An 18,025-nucleotide genomic window follows, 5' to 3' on the forward strand; every position below is an offset into this window, starting at 1 on the left:
GGTCCTGAAAATTTGGCACTTAGATAAAACTTATCAGATAACAAAAGGGATAATAACAGTGCACAGTGGACATGCAAGTGTAAATGGGATAGTCAAATAAAGTAGTGAAAGAGGGATAAGGGTGGTCCTGAAAATCTTGGGCAGTACTCTCTCTCACTGATGTCACTGGGATGCACCTGATGGAGTCAAACAGATAGATATAAGAATATGAAAGTAGAACATCCATAAAGAAAACATATATAAACCAAAAATAAAGTACAGTACATCCAGTATCAAAGCTGACAGACACGGCTGCAAAAATAATATAACAGTATAAAAAATATGCAAATATCACAGATATATAAGAAGAGTAAGAAGATATGGAAATCATGAAGAAGAGATAGGACGTGCAGGTCGCGCTCCACTAATGTCTCTAGATAGATCTCTGAATGCGGTCATGACATCCGTAAGGAGGGAAGCAATGTCAGCTCTAATGGAGACAGTCTCTGCGCGGATAGATACCACGGCGTCCTCCAGAGTTTGAAGTCAGGTATGTGAGCAGGAGCCTCAGGTGTGGCTGGATCGGAAGAATGATGATCTTGAGCCTGCTCCTTATCGTGAACGGGTGACCCAACTGGAGAGTGCTACTCTGGGTCCTCTGTAGGCTGCTCCAAATCAATATCCTTGTGTACGGCAGCCGGATCGACTGCAACGTCGTCCGCTGCCGGGTCTGCTGCTGCTGCCATCTCCTCTACCTCAAGATCCTCAGCTGCCTCGGCAGCGTCATCCCGGAGACTCTTGATAAGAGCGTTGTAGCTCTTATCCCAGTCCTTATTCTTGAATGAATAAGCCCCAGACTCAGTCTTCTCCTGTGGCTGGAAGGGATAGAGCTGATCACGTAGAATCTGTGTGATGAGATGGCCGAATGGGAGATACTTAGCCCTTTTGGGCTTGGCCTTGCTAATGTGGTCGACATATAACTTCATCATGACGCTCCAGATGAGCACAGGAATGGACAGCCAGTGCCCTGTATAGAAGGTGTATAGAGCTGTAAGATAGTCGACGCGCCTCTGTGTCTTATGGCCTGCCATGAAAATATTTCGATATAGCACCGAATCAAAAAACCACAGGCCGTCTAGCAGATAAGTCCGGGTGGCGAAGGTCTCGCCACCGGCATAGTGACCTGTGAGAAAAACTGCCACGTCTGCATATGTAGGCCTGTAAAGAGTGGGATATGTGTCCTATAGCTCTAGAGGGCAGACATGTGGACAGTGGCAAGATCTGGATAATGTATCCACTATAATAGAGATTAAATGACCATCAATAGTGGTCCTCAGCTCCGCCGTGTTACTCGGGTACACCAGGTATGTGATAGGGGCAAGAATGGCTGCAAGGCCCCTCCATAATATATCATCATATGCTGATCGGGTAAGTACTGATTGGGAAAAGAAGTCTGTATCGAAGACCAACTCGTGCGCCACTCGAAGGCGTGAGTATCTATGTAATGGCCGGTCTAACTGCTGGGCTGGCTGAGCTGGCGGTGGTGATAGAGATGGTATGTGCTCAGCCTCAGCATTAGCCTGTGAAGAAGATGCCTCGGCTGAAGACTATAGTCTGCTATCAGATAAGGGAGACTGAGGTGGAGTGGGCTTTGATGGTTCCTCCTGAATGGAGTCCTGGGCATGAGATGGACCTGCTTCGTCATCCAAACTCTACCTGCCCCTGTAGTGATAGTGTCCGCGAGCTACAGTTTTGACCCTAGCCATGGCCTACAAAAAGAAAAAGAAAACTTGCAAGGGAAGTCAGTGCCGATATAAAGAATTAAAGCACGGTTCATAGAATCATGTATGTCAAATAAGATAGACAAAATCGATAAAGAACATGAATCTATGCAAGTGACAAGGAATAAGTATGAAATGCATCCAATGTGGAAAACACATGCATTGGGCATGTATAAGATAGCATGAAACACAATATATGATGGATGAAGTGTGTGTTGCAAATCTTCAAAGTTCGATTGATCACAAAAGTTATGAGATCAATCTCACTTGGATCGATCTTAAGAATGAGAAATCGATAAAAGTTCGATCGATCTTAAAAATAAGTGAGATCGATCTCACTCAGATCAATCAGAGAAATATGTTCGATCGATTGAACTCTGTAACAAAAAATGAAAAGTCACAGATCTATGACATGGATGGCATGGGGCCTTCACGAACATGGTTGTGGGCCCATCAACATAACAAAATCAATCCTAGGCACTGGATTCAGCCCATAACTCCGAAAATCAAATCAAATCAAAACAATTCAAAAACATATATACATATATATACACATATATACACAAAGCTCAAAGCTTCGTCAATGGAGATAGGCATCATGAAAACAACATAGATCTAATAGTTAAAGCATGTGTGCATCAAATCGAAGCTTGAAATCATAAGAGTAGGATTCGGATCTCACCAGAATCATGAGAGAAGTGAAGGTACGAAGGGGGTGAGATGCGAATCAAAATCCGGGAGGAGAGAGAGAGCAGCGAACATGATGGACCTCGCCGAAGATCTCGTCGGAGATGGAGAAGAGTTGGGATGCAGCGGCGAAGGGTGAGATGAGGGTTTGAGATCAATTCTTGTGGAATCGATCGAATGACCCTAAATCGATTTTTAAAAACATTCCCTTGCTAGTTCGATCGATCGAATTAAATCCTCAGATCGATCGAACTGACATCGATCTCTCCTCTTAAGTGACAAAGTATTTTTGGGATTTTTGAAAAATAAAAAAGTAAAAATAAATAAAATAAAATGTAAAAATATTTTTAGGAATTTTTTTTTTTTTTTTTGAAATATATATATATATATATATATATATTATTTTTTATTTTTTATTTTTTTTAATTTTTTTATTCTTTTGGAAAATAAAAATAAAAATGACTATAAAAATAAACAATGAAATACTATTTTTGAAATTAAGAAATTAAAACAAAGTCAAAACAAAGTCAAAATTGAAAAACAAAGAACAAAGATCGATCTCTCTAAGATCAATCTCAGAATACTTTCGATCGATTAAGAATGCATATAATTGAAGAAATGTTTGATCGATGAGATAGAGAGGCTTTTGGATGCAGGTTCAAAAATTTTCTAAGTGTTGGAACTGCAAATCTATCCAAGATAAAGTTGGATCGATCAAAGAAGTTTAGATCGATCTATGAATGTCTTTAATCGATGAGACAGAGAGCTGAAATATATAGGTTTGTGCAGGCTCAAAATTTGTCTAAGTGTTGGAACTGAAGATCGATCGAAATTAAAGTTTGGATCGATCTAAGGACTTCTGATCGATCTGAGAACAAATTCGATCGATGGGATAGAGAGGTGATTTGGAAGCAAGTTGAATGCAGGTCAAAAAAATTTCTAAGTGTTGGATGCAGGTCGAAGTTCGATCGATCGAATACTCCTTAGAGATCGATCGAATTTATGCAAAATGCTCAATTCCAACATGAAAGCTCATGCAATCCTAATCACAAGTCCCAGCAATGCATATGAACTCAAAGCAAATATCTAGACTTCGCAAGAAATGAAATATAAGATAGAAATGAGGGAGAAATAGGGTTTTGACACCCTACGAAATGTCCTTTGCTAGTCTTTAACGTCTCTACCTTGACGTTGGGCTCTTTTAGCCTAGATCAAACATCTTGTAGTGCATCCCCTCCTTGTTGGGGTGATAAGTGTTTTGAACTCCACCCAACAAATGGTTCCCTAGACAACTTATTGGATTAAGCTCAAGAGAAGTTTTCGGTCCTTGGTCAATGCAATCTTTGGGCTTCCATGCCCTTTCAAAACAAGACTTTGAAACAACTTTCTTTGGCTTCAAGGTTGAAGATGGACTTTTTGAAACGTCGGTCTCACACAAAAACTCAATTCCTTCACATTTAAGGTCATGACATTTCTCCACAACATTAACCTCTTCTTGCTTGTCAAATGAGTTGGGGGGTTAGATTGAAAATATTCAACTTCACCTTCATGTGGCCAAATGAGATCTTCCTTATCCCCATTCTATAATTAATGTTGGCATTCGCGGTTGCCAAGAAGGGATGGCCAATGATAACGGGAATTTGGCTCTTAGGATTTAGGACCAATTTTGTGTCAATGACAACGAAATCAACGGGAAAGAAGAATTTATCAATTTTAATCAAGACATCCTCAATGATACCCCTAGGCTTTTTGATTGATCGGTTGGCAAGTTGTAAAACCACCGACGTCGGTTTCAAGTCTCCTAAGCCTAATTTGACATACACCGAGTATGGAAGAAGATTAACATTTGCTCCTAGGTCAAGGAGAGCCCAATTAATGATATGATTACCAATGATGCATGAAGTGGTAGGTGGACCGGGGTTCTTAAACTTTTGAAGAGTGTTATGTTGCAAAATTGAGCTTACTTGCTCGGTTAAGACCATTTTTCTAGGTGCTTGGCTTTTATTCTTCCTCTTTTGGGTGCATAAGTCTTTTAAGAATTTGGCATAAGCTGGAATTTGCTTGATTGCATCTAAAAGTAGAAGATTGACTTTCACTTGCCTAAACACATCCATAATTTCATTTGTTTTGGCCTTTTGCTTGTCAATTGTAATGGATCCTTTTAAGGCATCTGGAAATGGAGCTCTTGGTTCAAAAACCTTTTCAGAATTTTTCTTTAAATTCTCTTCAACACAAGAAGTTTTGAAATCATGTTGCAAATCTTTCATTTCAAAATCACCTTTCAAATCACTTTTCAAGATATTCTCATTTGAAAAATCATGCATATGCAATGAAGGAGGAATAAGATAAGAAATAGGACGGGTGTCAACTTGTGGTTGCACCGGTTCATTCTCTTCATTGGACATACCCACTTGGTTGTCCACAATCTTCCCACTTCTCAAGGTAGTCACCGCATTGACATGCTCTATTGTGTGACCTTCCAATGAGGAATGAGTCTCCATAACACATTGTTGCTTTTGTGGGGCATTCAAAGGCATTTTTCCTTTCTCTCTTGCATTTAAAGTGCTAGCTATTTGCCCTACTTGGGTTTCTAGCTTACTAATGGATTGAGAATGAGAATGAAGCAATTGAGTGTTAGCCTCTAGAGTGCCTAGAGCAATCAAAACTTTCTCTTCAAAAGTGGGACTTCTAACATTTCATTGGGAATATGATTGACTGGGAAAATGAGAATTCGAAAATTGGTTTCCTTGTGATTGTTATGATGATCTAAAACCTTGGGAACCTTGGCCTTGCATTGGAGGTGGAATGTACTTTCCTTGAAAACCACTTTGGGAAGGGTTTGAGCCCTCCCCTTAGCTTTTCCAAGAGAAGTTCGGGTGATTTCTCCAACTAGGATTATAATGATTTCCATAAGGATTGTTCCCTTGATTCACTAATGTTGCATTTACTTGTTAATGATGCTCACTTTGCACATGTCCATGGGTCCAATTGGAAGTAGAATGTAAAACACTTGAACAAGTCATCCATGTCTCATTAGATGCATGATGAGAATGGTTAGGGAAGGAAGATACTTGATTTTATGAGTTTTGGTTGATCCAAAAATTGATCAAACCTTTGAGATAACGATTTCATCTTGGTGACAATTTCATTGGAGTGGTTGACTTGATGTAAGCCAACACTCTTCCTACCACTAGAATTTATACCATTCTTCGAAGATAAAGTTCGATGTAAAGAATTTTCACTCATGCTCTCATAAAGACGCCACACGTCATCCTTATGCCTATCAATGTAAGAGCCACCCATGGAAACATCAACCATGCCCTTGTAATTATCCGATAAACTCTCAAAGAAATATTGAACTAATTGCCATTTGGGCATGTCATGATGTGGACACTTCCTAAGCAATTCATTAAAGCATTCACATGCCTCATTAAATGTTTCCCCATCCCTATGTGAAAATTCCCTAATTGAAGTTCTCATGGCATTGGTCTTAAAAATGTCATAGTACTTCTTTTAGAACTCTTGTTGCATTTCTGCCCAAAAAGTTATTGAAAAAGGCCTAAGATTGTTAAACCAATATTTTGCCTTGTCTTTGAGGGTGAATGGAAAAAGTTTAAGCCTTAAGACCTCTTCTGGCATGTCCGTATATCTAACGGTGGAACATATTTCAAGAAACTCATCCAAATGCTTGTAAGGTTCTTAACTTGGAAGTCTATGATAATTAGGAAGCATCTGTATGGTTTGTGGCTTGATGTCATAGTGGTGTACTCTAAATGGTGGCAATTGAATGCATGCGGGTGCATTATATTCATTAGGCACATAGTGATCTCTTAAAGCAAGGGGAGGATTAGCAATTAGAGGTGCAACATGGGCACCTTGATTGCCTTGAATATAGGGAGGTGGTGGAGCATAGATTGGCCTTGGCATTCCCAATGGGACTTGGCCTTGTTGTTGTGGTTGGTGAATGAATGGCCACGGCATGCCAAATGCTACTTGCATGTTATCATGATGCACATTGGGGTGGAGGATGCCTTGTTGGTCTATGTGACCAAGGTCCTCCACATGGTCCTCATTATTTACTTCCATTGACGAAATGGATTGACTAGAACTTCCTCTTCCCCTAGGGTTTCGAACAACGGATTCAATATGAAAATTTAAAGGGACAAGAATGGGTCTCAAAGATCTACGACCATGCATATAGAATGCAACACAACAAGCAATAATGACAAACACTTCACAATAAATCAACAATCAACAAACTTCCTCCACGTACAATGTTCTCATACTCCCATGCTATTAACAATAATATGCAGGAAAAGTAAATTGCCTCCACGCGGGCTCACGATTTATCTAAGCATTGAAATGCAAGCCTCCATGCGGGCCGACGATTTAACTAAGGGTTGAGTAAGAAAAAGCTCACAAAGGTCCTTTAGCACTTCAACTCCAATTTTAGCTTTGCAAATTTTTAGATTTTTAGCTTTTTCCTTCTTTTGTTTAGCTCCTTTGCTTGAATGCTCCTTTGCTTGCTTCCTAGCTCAATACTCCTTGTCAAACAAGAACAAACACAATAAATAATCAAAATGAAAATGAAAACAAAGTGAAGACAAGATCAAAAAAGTACTAATTCCTAATTGATTTGACAAATATGACGTTGCCTTCAATCATTCCCCGGCAACGGCGCCAAAAACTTGGTGTGAATCCCGGGTCGTCACTCCCGAAACACTAACAGTTTGCGTGATACCAAAAGATATTGGTGTAGAGCTATGATGAATGTGGCCAAGTTTTACATTTAGAAATTTCCACTACTACCTGTCACTAAAAATATAGTTAAGGCAAGTAGGGATCGTCCCAAGGGATTGGTGGGTCGTATTAGGTTGAGGAATCAAGATTAGGGTTAGTAGGTCGAGTGATCAAAATAGTGGTTAGTTGGTTGAATTACACTAGATGCAAATTAAACTAAAGTAAACAATAATGCAATAAAGAGAATAAAAGAAGAGAGAGAGATCTTGGGGTTTAGAGATCACCACTAAGAATACTTTTTTACACCTTTAATGAATGATTAATGAGGGGAAGATATATGTTGCAATATTTGTGTGTGTGTGTTTGGTTGTTTCAATTAGCAAGGATGACCAATTAAGCATATATTATCTAAGCAACATAGTGAAAAGCACAATATATCAAACTAAGCCATTAATCCTTTCATTAAGCTCAACAATCCAAACATATCACAAGGTTAGAGACATATGCTACTTGCATTCAAAAGCATGGAATATCAAACAACAAGCATGGATTGTCCTCCCATTTAACAACTACACTATAACTAAGCTAATGACATGAAATTAACTAATTAAACTAAGGGAGAGGCACAATCCATCAAGAAATGAGTATGAACCATCAAGTAAATCACAAGAGCATTTCATTAAGCACTATATTTTGACAATCTCTAAATATATAGCATTAATACACATAGACATGCATCAATAACACAACAAATATAGACAAACACATAAATATCTATTCTAGCATACATAGACATATAGATAGAATGAAATGATTAATTGGAAGCATTAAACCACATAAATCATTGAATAAACAAGATCTATATATATAAAAGTGTCAAAACATGTATCACAATACAAATCCCCTCAAAAATACATAAATCAAGTTGTAGAAAGCATGCTTAGGGCTAACTCTAGCCCCAAGAGGATGTCTAGCCACTCACGGATGATGTCTTCCAACCCTCAAGGGCAAGCTCCATAGAAGAAATCTGCTCATTGGTTGATGAAGAGCCTCCAATGGTGTCTCTAGCCTCTTCTTCTCCTTTGTTTCCTTACTAAGAATTCTCTAAAAATCTCCCTCTATGGTTGTATGTGAATCCTCTCTCAAAAGTTGCTCAAATCCTCCTTTTTGGTAGGTTGGGTGACACCCAAAAATGATCTGGCACGTACTCCAATATTCTCCCAATGATTGGATAGAGGATAACTTTTTATGAGCTGGCAATTTAACTTTTTCGTACTAGAGGAAGTTCGAACGATCGAATCTTGACCTTGGATCGATTGAACATGGCTGAGATCTATCGAACTGAAGCTAGATCGATCCTTTATGGCGGCCTTTTTGGATAAAAACAAATCTGAGATATTTTGAAGATATTTTTGGGAAAAGGACAAAAGTGGTTGGTAAGGTGGTACAGCTGGATAAGATCAATCATTTGGGTAAGGACAAGATGGTGCGATCGATCAGAGAATGAAGTTGGATCGATCGAACTTTGAGATCTTTGAATAGGGACAAACATGGCTCAGATCCATCTTGAAGTGCTGAGATCGATGAAAGTTAGATCGATTAAACTTTTCTTGAGATCGATCAAAGTTGCTGAAATTCCACCTTTTGCTTCATTCTGCTCTACTTTGTTCCTTTCTTTGATTCATCCCAGAATTGCTTCATTTCTGCTCTTATTTGGCTGAGTTAGCTTATTTTAAGGATAAGTACCTAAAAATGGAAATAACATAAAATCAATACAAAGCGGGAAAATAAGATAGAAAAAGGTTCTAGAATACCTAAGCTTAAGGGGTTTAAATGCGCACTTTTCAGCGCTCATCATTAGCCGCAATAGAAAATAGTTTTCTTTGCCCTCAACATACACTGTCTTATTTCCTTAACCTTTTGGCTACCCATGTTTTGTGCTAGCCTAGTCCTATTATCATCATTCTTATTTTCCTTTGCCCATCCACTTGAGCCTAGAAGAAGATCGTATAGACTAGTTTAGACTGATAGGAACGCCCATACTTTTGATTATCCCTTAATATGTTACCAATTCTATAAGAATATCAGTGAGTGTGAACTCAAACTGGTTCTTTATTTAGTTTACTCTAAAAGAGTTGAACGAGTTTTGTAACAAGGCAATAATCACGTTAACTTGAAACTTACCACCCTAGTCAGCCCCATCGATCTCCAGTTAATTTTTAAATAATAAACAATCATTTTTCAAAATCTGATCTTTTACTGGAGATCCTTAGGCTATATTGATGGTATATAAATCTGACATAGTGCTTAGGTATACGCTCTATCTAATCTTACCCAAAGATCTCATTAAGATTTAATATGATGCTTAAAGCAAATAAAATAATGTAAATGTTAGCTTTGGAGCGTATTCGAGATAAACTCTAGAATATTGCACCAAGACATATCATTTGCCTTATTTCACTTATTAAAAGCATTAATGTACTCTTGGGTATCTTAAAGTAAGAGGATTAGGTATAGGAGTAGTAAATACATTTTGTACTCTTACGTTGCGAATAAAATATCTAAGTTCCTTTTCCAGTCCGTATTAAAAAAGGTCCAATTGCATTGAATATGTTAACAAGTAGATTAAATGGATTAGACATAATTAATCTGAATATAAATGTATTCATACTATATGCAAGGTGAATTATTAATATCATCATGCATATTTAAAATTAAAATAAGTTTGTCAACCACATAGTATAATAAATCTCAATAGAATCGGAGTTCAGTATCACTATTGGAGAACAATCCATTTTAATTAATGCGAGTCCCTCAACTTCGTAGCATAATAAATCACACAATCAATACGTTAATAACTTATCTTGATGGAGGAGTTCATTTTGAGATTCATTTGCTATTAGGCGAGCACTTTCACTAAAATAATATGTGGGCCCTTTAACCACTGTGCATGAAAAATTGGATAACTAATATGCCAATAATTTATTCGGTTGGCAAAGTTCATTATTGCTATTGGCGAGCAAATCCCATCATTTCCATATCTCATAAGAGAATGCCTTGTCTATATATATGAAATAATTCCTGTAGGCTTTCTAAAATCACCTATTGTAGACCACTCAGTTGGGGAGCTAACATGATTGAATTTAGATTGAGTATGTAACGTTATTACTGCCCAACGAAAAATAAAACATTAAATATCTTGTCATTATAATCTAGACTCTTTAAATCATGCGTAGGCGTTATTTTAAAAGATCTAATTACAATGAACATTTAATACTTTTCTTTTTATGAGACAACCATTCTTGTAATTTTTAAACTCTTCAAATCATGTGTAGGGCCTTATTTTTGAACATCTAATTACAATGGTTATAATAACGAAGGCCATGGAGTAATGTATAAAAATCCCCGCTTCCACTCAATTTTTAATTATTTATAATTAGGGTTTTTAATTCATGATTTCGTGCATGCAAAACGCCCTGATTTTAATCCAATTAAAATTTGAAAATATCTAGACTTGTAAGTAATTCACTAATATTTAATTTGAGGCACACTTTAAAAATAATTTTCAAAAATAATTTTTCGTTTCCCAATAAGTGCCCTATAATTAATTAGTAATCAAATTCAATTAATTTTCATAATTTAATTAATATAAATCAAGTCATTTAGATAAAAATCATGGATCCAATACATGAACAATAATAATTAGCAATTAATTACTCCATGCATCACATACATAAATAAATGACGGATAAAGCAAATTAAATGGGCAATGGATTTAGCTTTTAACATTTAAATGCTCTAATTATTGCACGAGGGTCCTCCAAAAACTTGTGTACACCTACAGGAGGCTGTAACACGACCCTACGCGCCATTAGATGCCATCGGACGCCCCTACGCACCATCAGACGCGTCAAAACGCGCTTGTGAAGGTTCCCAACGCGTGCCACGCGCTCCCACACACCTGCATGCGTTGGAGAGAGGTTGCGGCACGTATCATGTGCTCCCATGCGCCGGCACTCGCATGAGGGAGTTGCCAGTGCTTTCCACGTGCTGGTATGCACTGGCTGGCGCCTTTTGCATTGGCGTGTGTGCTTCACGGGCCTCTAGATTGGGTGTGCTCCATCAGTTATGTAGGTGCGCTGCATAGGATCATATCTCACCTTTGATCTTCATCCTACGGCTGCTGGTGCGCGCGCATGTGGAGCGCGCCGCACCGGATCAGTCGCCATTATTCCGGCGATGCCCTCGTTGGCAGCAACGTTTCGGCCGCCAGAAAAAATGCCGAAAATTACAGAATTTTTTTTTAATAAATTTCCAGAAAATTAAATTAAGCCCAAAAAATTGAAGAAAAAATCTTAAAATTTTTCAAAAAATTCTTGAAGCCTAATTTAACCCTTTTGGACCTTCTTGAAGCTTCATAGCATCCTTTGATGAAGATTACATGGCTTTAAAAAATATTTACGCTTGAAATATAATAAAAAAATTAAATTAAATCATTCAACTTTCAAATAGCTAAATCAAAGCCTTAATTACATTCATTTAAAGATAAAATTACATCATCATCGTTTACAATTATACATACATCATCATGTATCAATATATACCGACATATTAAATCATACATCAACATAAATTAATAAATATATATATGCATATATAATTTGGATCCATGAATGATGATTTTCATAAAAAACATGATCTCTAGTAATGAATCAAACCATGCTCTGATACCACTGTTGGGAAACGTGCAAGTTTTTAAAACTTTTTGAGGGATTTTCATACATAGATCTTAATTCATCACATAAAGACAAGTTTTATGCAAAAATAAAATATAATGTATCATTCAATTAATAGATTGAATACTTACATTAAGGTTTGAGTAAACCTTAGATCTCTCCTCTAAAGTGAATGTTGTCACTTATTGTAAATCCCTATACTAGATGCCATCTCCTTGGATCTCCATCTTCTTGGTAATGGTTTTACCATTAGGAATCACCCATAAGCCTCCATGAATGACCTTAGAAAACTAGGTGTTGGGAGCCTCCATTAGATGAGAACACTAACCCTAAATTTCTAGACAGGGAAAATATATTCCTTTTTCTTCCAAAAGTCCCCCCTAAAATATACATGGACCATGTAATATATATAGGTAACATAAAGATAAGGAAAGGAAATAATAAATCTTTCTCAATCTCTAATTACTATGTCTTAAATCTAATAGGATTCCAATATCAAGTTGGGCTATAAGTGAGAATCCTTTGGGCTTATTATTCTCTTGGCTATAATAAATTAATAATTAGCCTGATCTATAGACCCAATTCAATTAATTCATAAATTAATTTCTACTCCACTAAAACAAATTAATTGAACTCTAATTAAATAATAAATAACTTCTAAGTCAATGTTGCACTTTGACCCCTCTATGCATAATTAGTTATCGGATAAATAAAGCCATCAATCCGACTACTTAATTAATATATTTATTTTAGTACCTTTAATTATTTCTGGCTTGATCACAATAAAACATTTGTTTGACAAAAATAATAATTTAAATAAATAAATATATAATAAATCATTTTGTTTAAAAACACACGAAGTCTTTCGAATTTACTTTGTGATCAACCATAATGAATACAAAATCAATATAAGTACCAATGATGCAAATATTGAAAATATAACCCTCTAACTATTAATTACATAATTACCCAAAGTGCCGGTGTAAGGATTCCGAAGATTCTGCAGAACAAATCAAAGTAATTACTAATTAAAAAAGAGTTTATACTTTTTTCATGCTTAAGAGTCAAATGCTATGACGGTGATAGGGAACAATTGTATACGACGACTCTCACAATATATCTCAGCCTAACGCAGATTCAGTTCAAGTCTTAGTTAATAATGAGTCCATCCATAATTACCGACTATAAACTATTTATGATTACTATTTATATTCATGTATTGATCGCCATCACATACATATATAAATATCTCTTGTAATCAAGTGGATATTATCAATTCCATAATGAATCGAAACATAATACATTGAATTCACCAATTGTATAAAGCATAAATATTTCAAATATGTCAGGAATATATGTCATTTTAATCCAAATAGGAATTTGCCATGCCAGGGCATATAAATCCCAACATGCCGGCATTGGAGAAGAATAACAAAGAAAAATGAGTTTGGTTTCCGATCCAAAAACCTAGGACAAGTTCATCATTCTACTATTCACCTTTGATATTGTGTTCTATATATCTTTAGTATGACTTTAGGGACTTAGATTAGAAAGAATTAATCTGGTAGCATGTTTAAATCAGACTAAAACAGAGGTGTATATGTGTGTGTATATATATGTGTATACTTTGAATGAAATTGCTAAATCTTGATTTAAATCTATTTTTTAATGAAGCGAATTACGTGTACTTGCTCAATAATAATGCTTAACAACAATTAGGACATAGATGCTTGCTTCAGGATCCTTAAAGACGAATTTCTGGATTTAGAACGGACCTCCCAAGATGTTTCCACGAAACATGGCTCGAGCACTGTTTACAGAGCTCAAGCGAGCTTTTTTAGGAAATAGTGCTCAAGCCTTGTTTGGACAGTGTTTCAGTGTTGTTCAGCGCTCGAGCCCTAATGCGTGATTTTGCCTCGAAAGTATTCCGATTGGCCCGGGATTGATTTATTAAGGTCTTAAACATGTTATACAGACTCGGGAACAGTATTATGAGGATTATATGACATGAAACTTAGACTATGTATGACAATGCATAATTAAATCAACTAATAAGTTGTAAATTGATTATTTAAATTATTAGGACTTGGAATTTAAATGTTTTAGCATTAGTTATGATAATAATCATCTTAGTTGCTGAATTTGTGAAATATCATAATGTTCCATGGTTGTATCTATGGTTGCTATGGTGTGATGAAACGGACTTTAATGATTTATAGGTTATTCCCATGTTTTATTATTGTTTAATTGCTATAATAATTGTAATATATGATAGAATGATTTTAATCATGCTCGTGGTTGTATTATATGATCTTATGCATCATCTACCTCTGTTGTTATGTGGGACCATTTTCAGGATATGACTTTTAGTATTGTTGGGTATAGGTCGATCGGCTATTAAGTTGGATTCCATTTATTTATGCCATTGTAAGGATATGCCTATATTATTTTATTGTGTCATTGTTAGGATATGGTTACAATATTTTATTTGTGGCTGTGCCATTGTCAGGATATGGTTATGGTAGTTTATAAGCATTTGTGTCATTGTTAGGATATGGCTAAATGTTTATATTAGTAGTTATGTTATGATACGGGCTTGAGATCTCGGGATCAGTGGTTAGGACTGAGGCGTATATTGTCGATTGAGATGGGTAACTGGATATAGGGATGTGTGTGCTCTAGTGAGGACTTGTGACCGACCACCTTATGTGCGCTTTTCATGAGATATTCACTATCCGGTTGAGTCTACCCTTTAGTCCAGTGAGAGTCTTTAGTGTGTGTATATATATATTGACTATGTAGATATTGTATGAGTTAGCTAGGAATGTATCGTTCATTAGGTATCTATTTGGGTTGTTGTAGAAAGGACTTGTTCGTGGGTTTTGACCCACCTTTGCTATATTTTCCAGGTCCTCGTCAGTATCAAGCTTAGAGGTTGTTCGTACAGAGCAGAGATTACTCTTCTGGTGTCGTCAATGTAGGATTCTACTCATGTCTTCATTATTCATTATTTAGACATTTATCTATATTATTTCAATTTTGGGAAATATATATTAGGGATCCATTATGCAGATTCCCGAGTTGTATTCTTAAGGATTATTACATTTGATGATTTATAGGATTTATTCTATGACTGGTATAAGAAATTATTAAATTATTATTTCGTTTTCCTTTTCAGCGTTATTAATTATTTTATTATTTATTCCATTTGTATTCTATATTTGTTTATTATTAATTGTTCAATATCCCCCGGTTCTTGGGCAAGGACTTGATCAACTCGCGTTCGAAAAATTAGGGGTTATCACAGTTGGTATCAGAGCACTTCAGGTTCAAATGTCTCTAGGGTTCTTTCGTTATAGGACATCCACGTTGTGTATTATTTTATTTAGAGCCTAAGTTTTAAGACTCATTGTATTCCTTTACGTCCGTTAAATGAGTACTCATGTCTATCTTTCTGTGTTAACAGAATGGTTAAAGATGGGAAATATAGAAGATTAATTTAAAGAACAAGGCAACAAAGGAGGGTAGAGCACAGGCATTATAATCTCCTGCGACATCATCAACCTACAGAGGAGCAGCAGTTGCCTTTGTTTGAGGAGGAGAAGCAAGAGTATTAGGAACTTCAGGATCAGGGCCATAACCAGGGCAAGGATCCGTAGTATCCTCCTCAATGTTTTAGCACAAGTTACGTCTTTTGTCTCATCTTTCTCTAAACCTCTCACACCCATCTTTATTTATAGAGCCTTCAAACCCATTGTAAAAAATTTATAGTTGTTTTGTTATGGAACCCGATAGAAAACTCAATTAGAGTGGGGCAAATAACACCTTAAGGAAAGTGACTACACGCCTCAAAGCCACAAATCGTTTTTCCTTCTTCAATTTCGTGTCTTTTCCTTGACATGAAGTCTAGAGCGTTTGCACGAGGGAGTCATAAAGCCAAAGGTTCTTGGTAGAGCAGAATAGGTGTGTGCCTGAAACAAATTCAATTATACTTTGCTTCGAGATAGTGAATCGTTTCACTCAAGACTGCGAAAGTACATCTTCATGGTTTTGTCCAGGTTGGTTGGATATTTTCTAATAAATTAAGTTTTCCACTCTAAAGACCCGGTGTCAATCTCTAACTCTATCTTTACTTGTACTTTATTTTTCTTTTGTGGGGAGTTGTTTTAGTTTTATTTTTCTAAAATTAAAATAAACAAAAAACAAATAAAAGAACAAGTTAAACCTATTTAATCCCTTAAAGTATTTATCAAAATATTTTTTCACAATCATTCCGCCTAGTTCAACTAACACTGTAAACATGAGATTTCCCATAGTCTTTCATTATTCCTAGAAGCATTTTTCAAAAAGTGCGTCCATTGAAGTTTGTCTTTGGATGCTCCCACCGTTTCCACTTTCAAATCCAAAATAATATTGAAAAGATAAAGAGGAAGAGCATAGGCATGTCGTAAAATCTAATTGTTCCAAATAAATATCTAAATAGATAAGATAGATTTTGGTTCCTAACATTTTTTGACACACTTCACTGGTGATGTCATTTGAGTACCTCAACCACATTGATGTCATCAACCAAAATTTATCACTCTTTTCTCCTACCAGTGGCAAGAATCAGATCGCCCTACATATCCTTAATCTTGAACCTAAAGCATAGGCTCCATGGCTGTCATGGTGACATGTAGGCATATTTAATTATAGTAATAACTAAATATAAATTGTTGATAACCATAGAATGTCCATGTTTAAATGTGATTAAAGTTTAATACACAATTTTTTTTTCCCCAGATAACTAAACTTTTATACACATTCTTTTGAATTGCACAACAAAAACTGGCAAAACATTTTTACAGTACTACTTCTGCATGCTTTTCCTTTACACAAGAAAGCTGCAGCTTTGAGACCTCATTCTAAGTAGCTACATAACACATATAAATGACCTACCATTACAAAAATAAAATAAAATTGTCTAGCTGATAATAAATCCCCATTTGGAATTAGCATACTTTACAAGCTCATTCAACTCTTCTTCATTGATAAATCCATCTTCATTGGCATCCGCGTGGCGAAGGGCACGCTGAGCTCTCCAGCCGCTGAAATGCAAACCTAGGGTTTTGAAAGCAGCCTTCAGTTCTTCCCTACTAAGCTTGCCGTCTCTGTTGGTGTCATGTCTTTTGAGAAGACCCTTAATCTGCTCTTCAGACAGTGGAACACTTACACGCCTAATACTCCACATAAGCTTTTCTTACCTATATTTGTTTCAGTTATTGTCTGTTGATGGGAACAAATTAAATGAGAACTAGCATCTTATGTTGTGACAAAGTTGTAACAAATAGAACCCAATAAATTTTTTATTTTTTTTTGGGTTTGTTCTCTTCTCTTTTCGGTGAATAAAGTGTTGATGAGTAGGGCCACTAGTACCAGGACTGCAAATTAAGAAATAAGTGAGCTACTTCTTAGCTTCTCGCAGATAAAAATAAAAAATTGAAGTTATTAATTGAATGGAATATTTTATAGAGTTCATCCAAGAAGAATATCTTAAAGCTACAACAATATCTGGTCAGAAGATTGCAATTTACCATAACAAAATAATTCCTCTCCCATATGATAGGATGCATTTTCTGAAAAGTGCATTCAAAAGAGTTGGTCGGCGTTTCTGATAAGTATAATAATAACATTCCTAGATTCTACCTTACCAAAAAAAAAATCTTAGATTCTATCAAAACTAAAATGATAAAGACTGAGGCTACATGATAGTATAGTTCTTATAGTGAGTAAGATTTTGATTCGACCCTACTACAATACCGATGTTACTTTATGTGGACAGTACGTGCTTAATTTGTTTTCCAAAAAACACTCCGATAAATAATCCATAAAGAAAATCAGTTGAAAGTATGAGATATAATTTTTGTACTTGGCTAATTTCGGTGTTAAAAACAAGTCAAATCGAGTTGTAATTTTAAAGTTACCAGACTAAGATCGAGATCGGCTGCGGAATTGAAAAGTTGTTCAAGTTTGATAAACTAAGATCTACAAAAAAGGTATGAACAACATTTAGGAAATTGTTTCCCACTTAGGATACTATAAATATATGGTTTATTTTTTCAA

General features: G+C 36.0%; 1 protein-coding gene and 1 pseudogene across 1 annotated transcript; one reads left to right on the top strand and one right to left on the bottom strand.

The window, feature by feature from the left end:
* Window positions 1-623: 623 nt before the first annotated feature.
* Window positions 624-17,153, bottom strand: LOC132277547 (calcium-binding allergen Ole e 8-like). Its single transcript, XM_059779397.1, has 2 exons — window positions 16,929-17,153; window positions 624-884 (listed from the first exon to the last, which is right to left on the bottom strand). Exons 1-2 carry the CDS (start codon window positions 17,151-17,153, stop codon window positions 624-626), a joined length of 486 nt encoding a protein of 161 aa, XP_059635380.1.
* On the top strand, window positions 5,824-5,922 carry LOC132280319 (small nucleolar RNA R71; annotated as a pseudogene).
* Window positions 17,154-18,025: the final 872 nt, after the last annotated feature.

This window comes from Cornus florida, unplaced genomic scaffold (assembly GCF_030987335.1).
Source record: "Cornus florida cultivar Cherokee Brave unplaced genomic scaffold, ASM3098733v1 CherokeeBrave_3.0.0_Hap2_Chr10, whole genome shotgun sequence".
Classification (NCBI taxonomy): Eukaryota; Viridiplantae; Streptophyta; class Magnoliopsida; order Cornales; family Cornaceae; genus Cornus; species Cornus florida.

What these genes read in the sequence shown, in the direction of transcription:
- LOC132277547 (XM_059779397.1), bottom strand. Translation starts at nt 17,153, where the DNA reads ATGTGGAGTATTAGGCGTGTAAGTGTTCCACTGTCTGAAGAGCAGATT. An exon ending in AAGAAGAGTTGAATGAGCTT is followed by an intron (nt 885 to 16,928) that starts GTAAAGTATGCT and finishes CTCATCACACAG; the next exon opens with ATTCTACGTGATCAGCTCTA.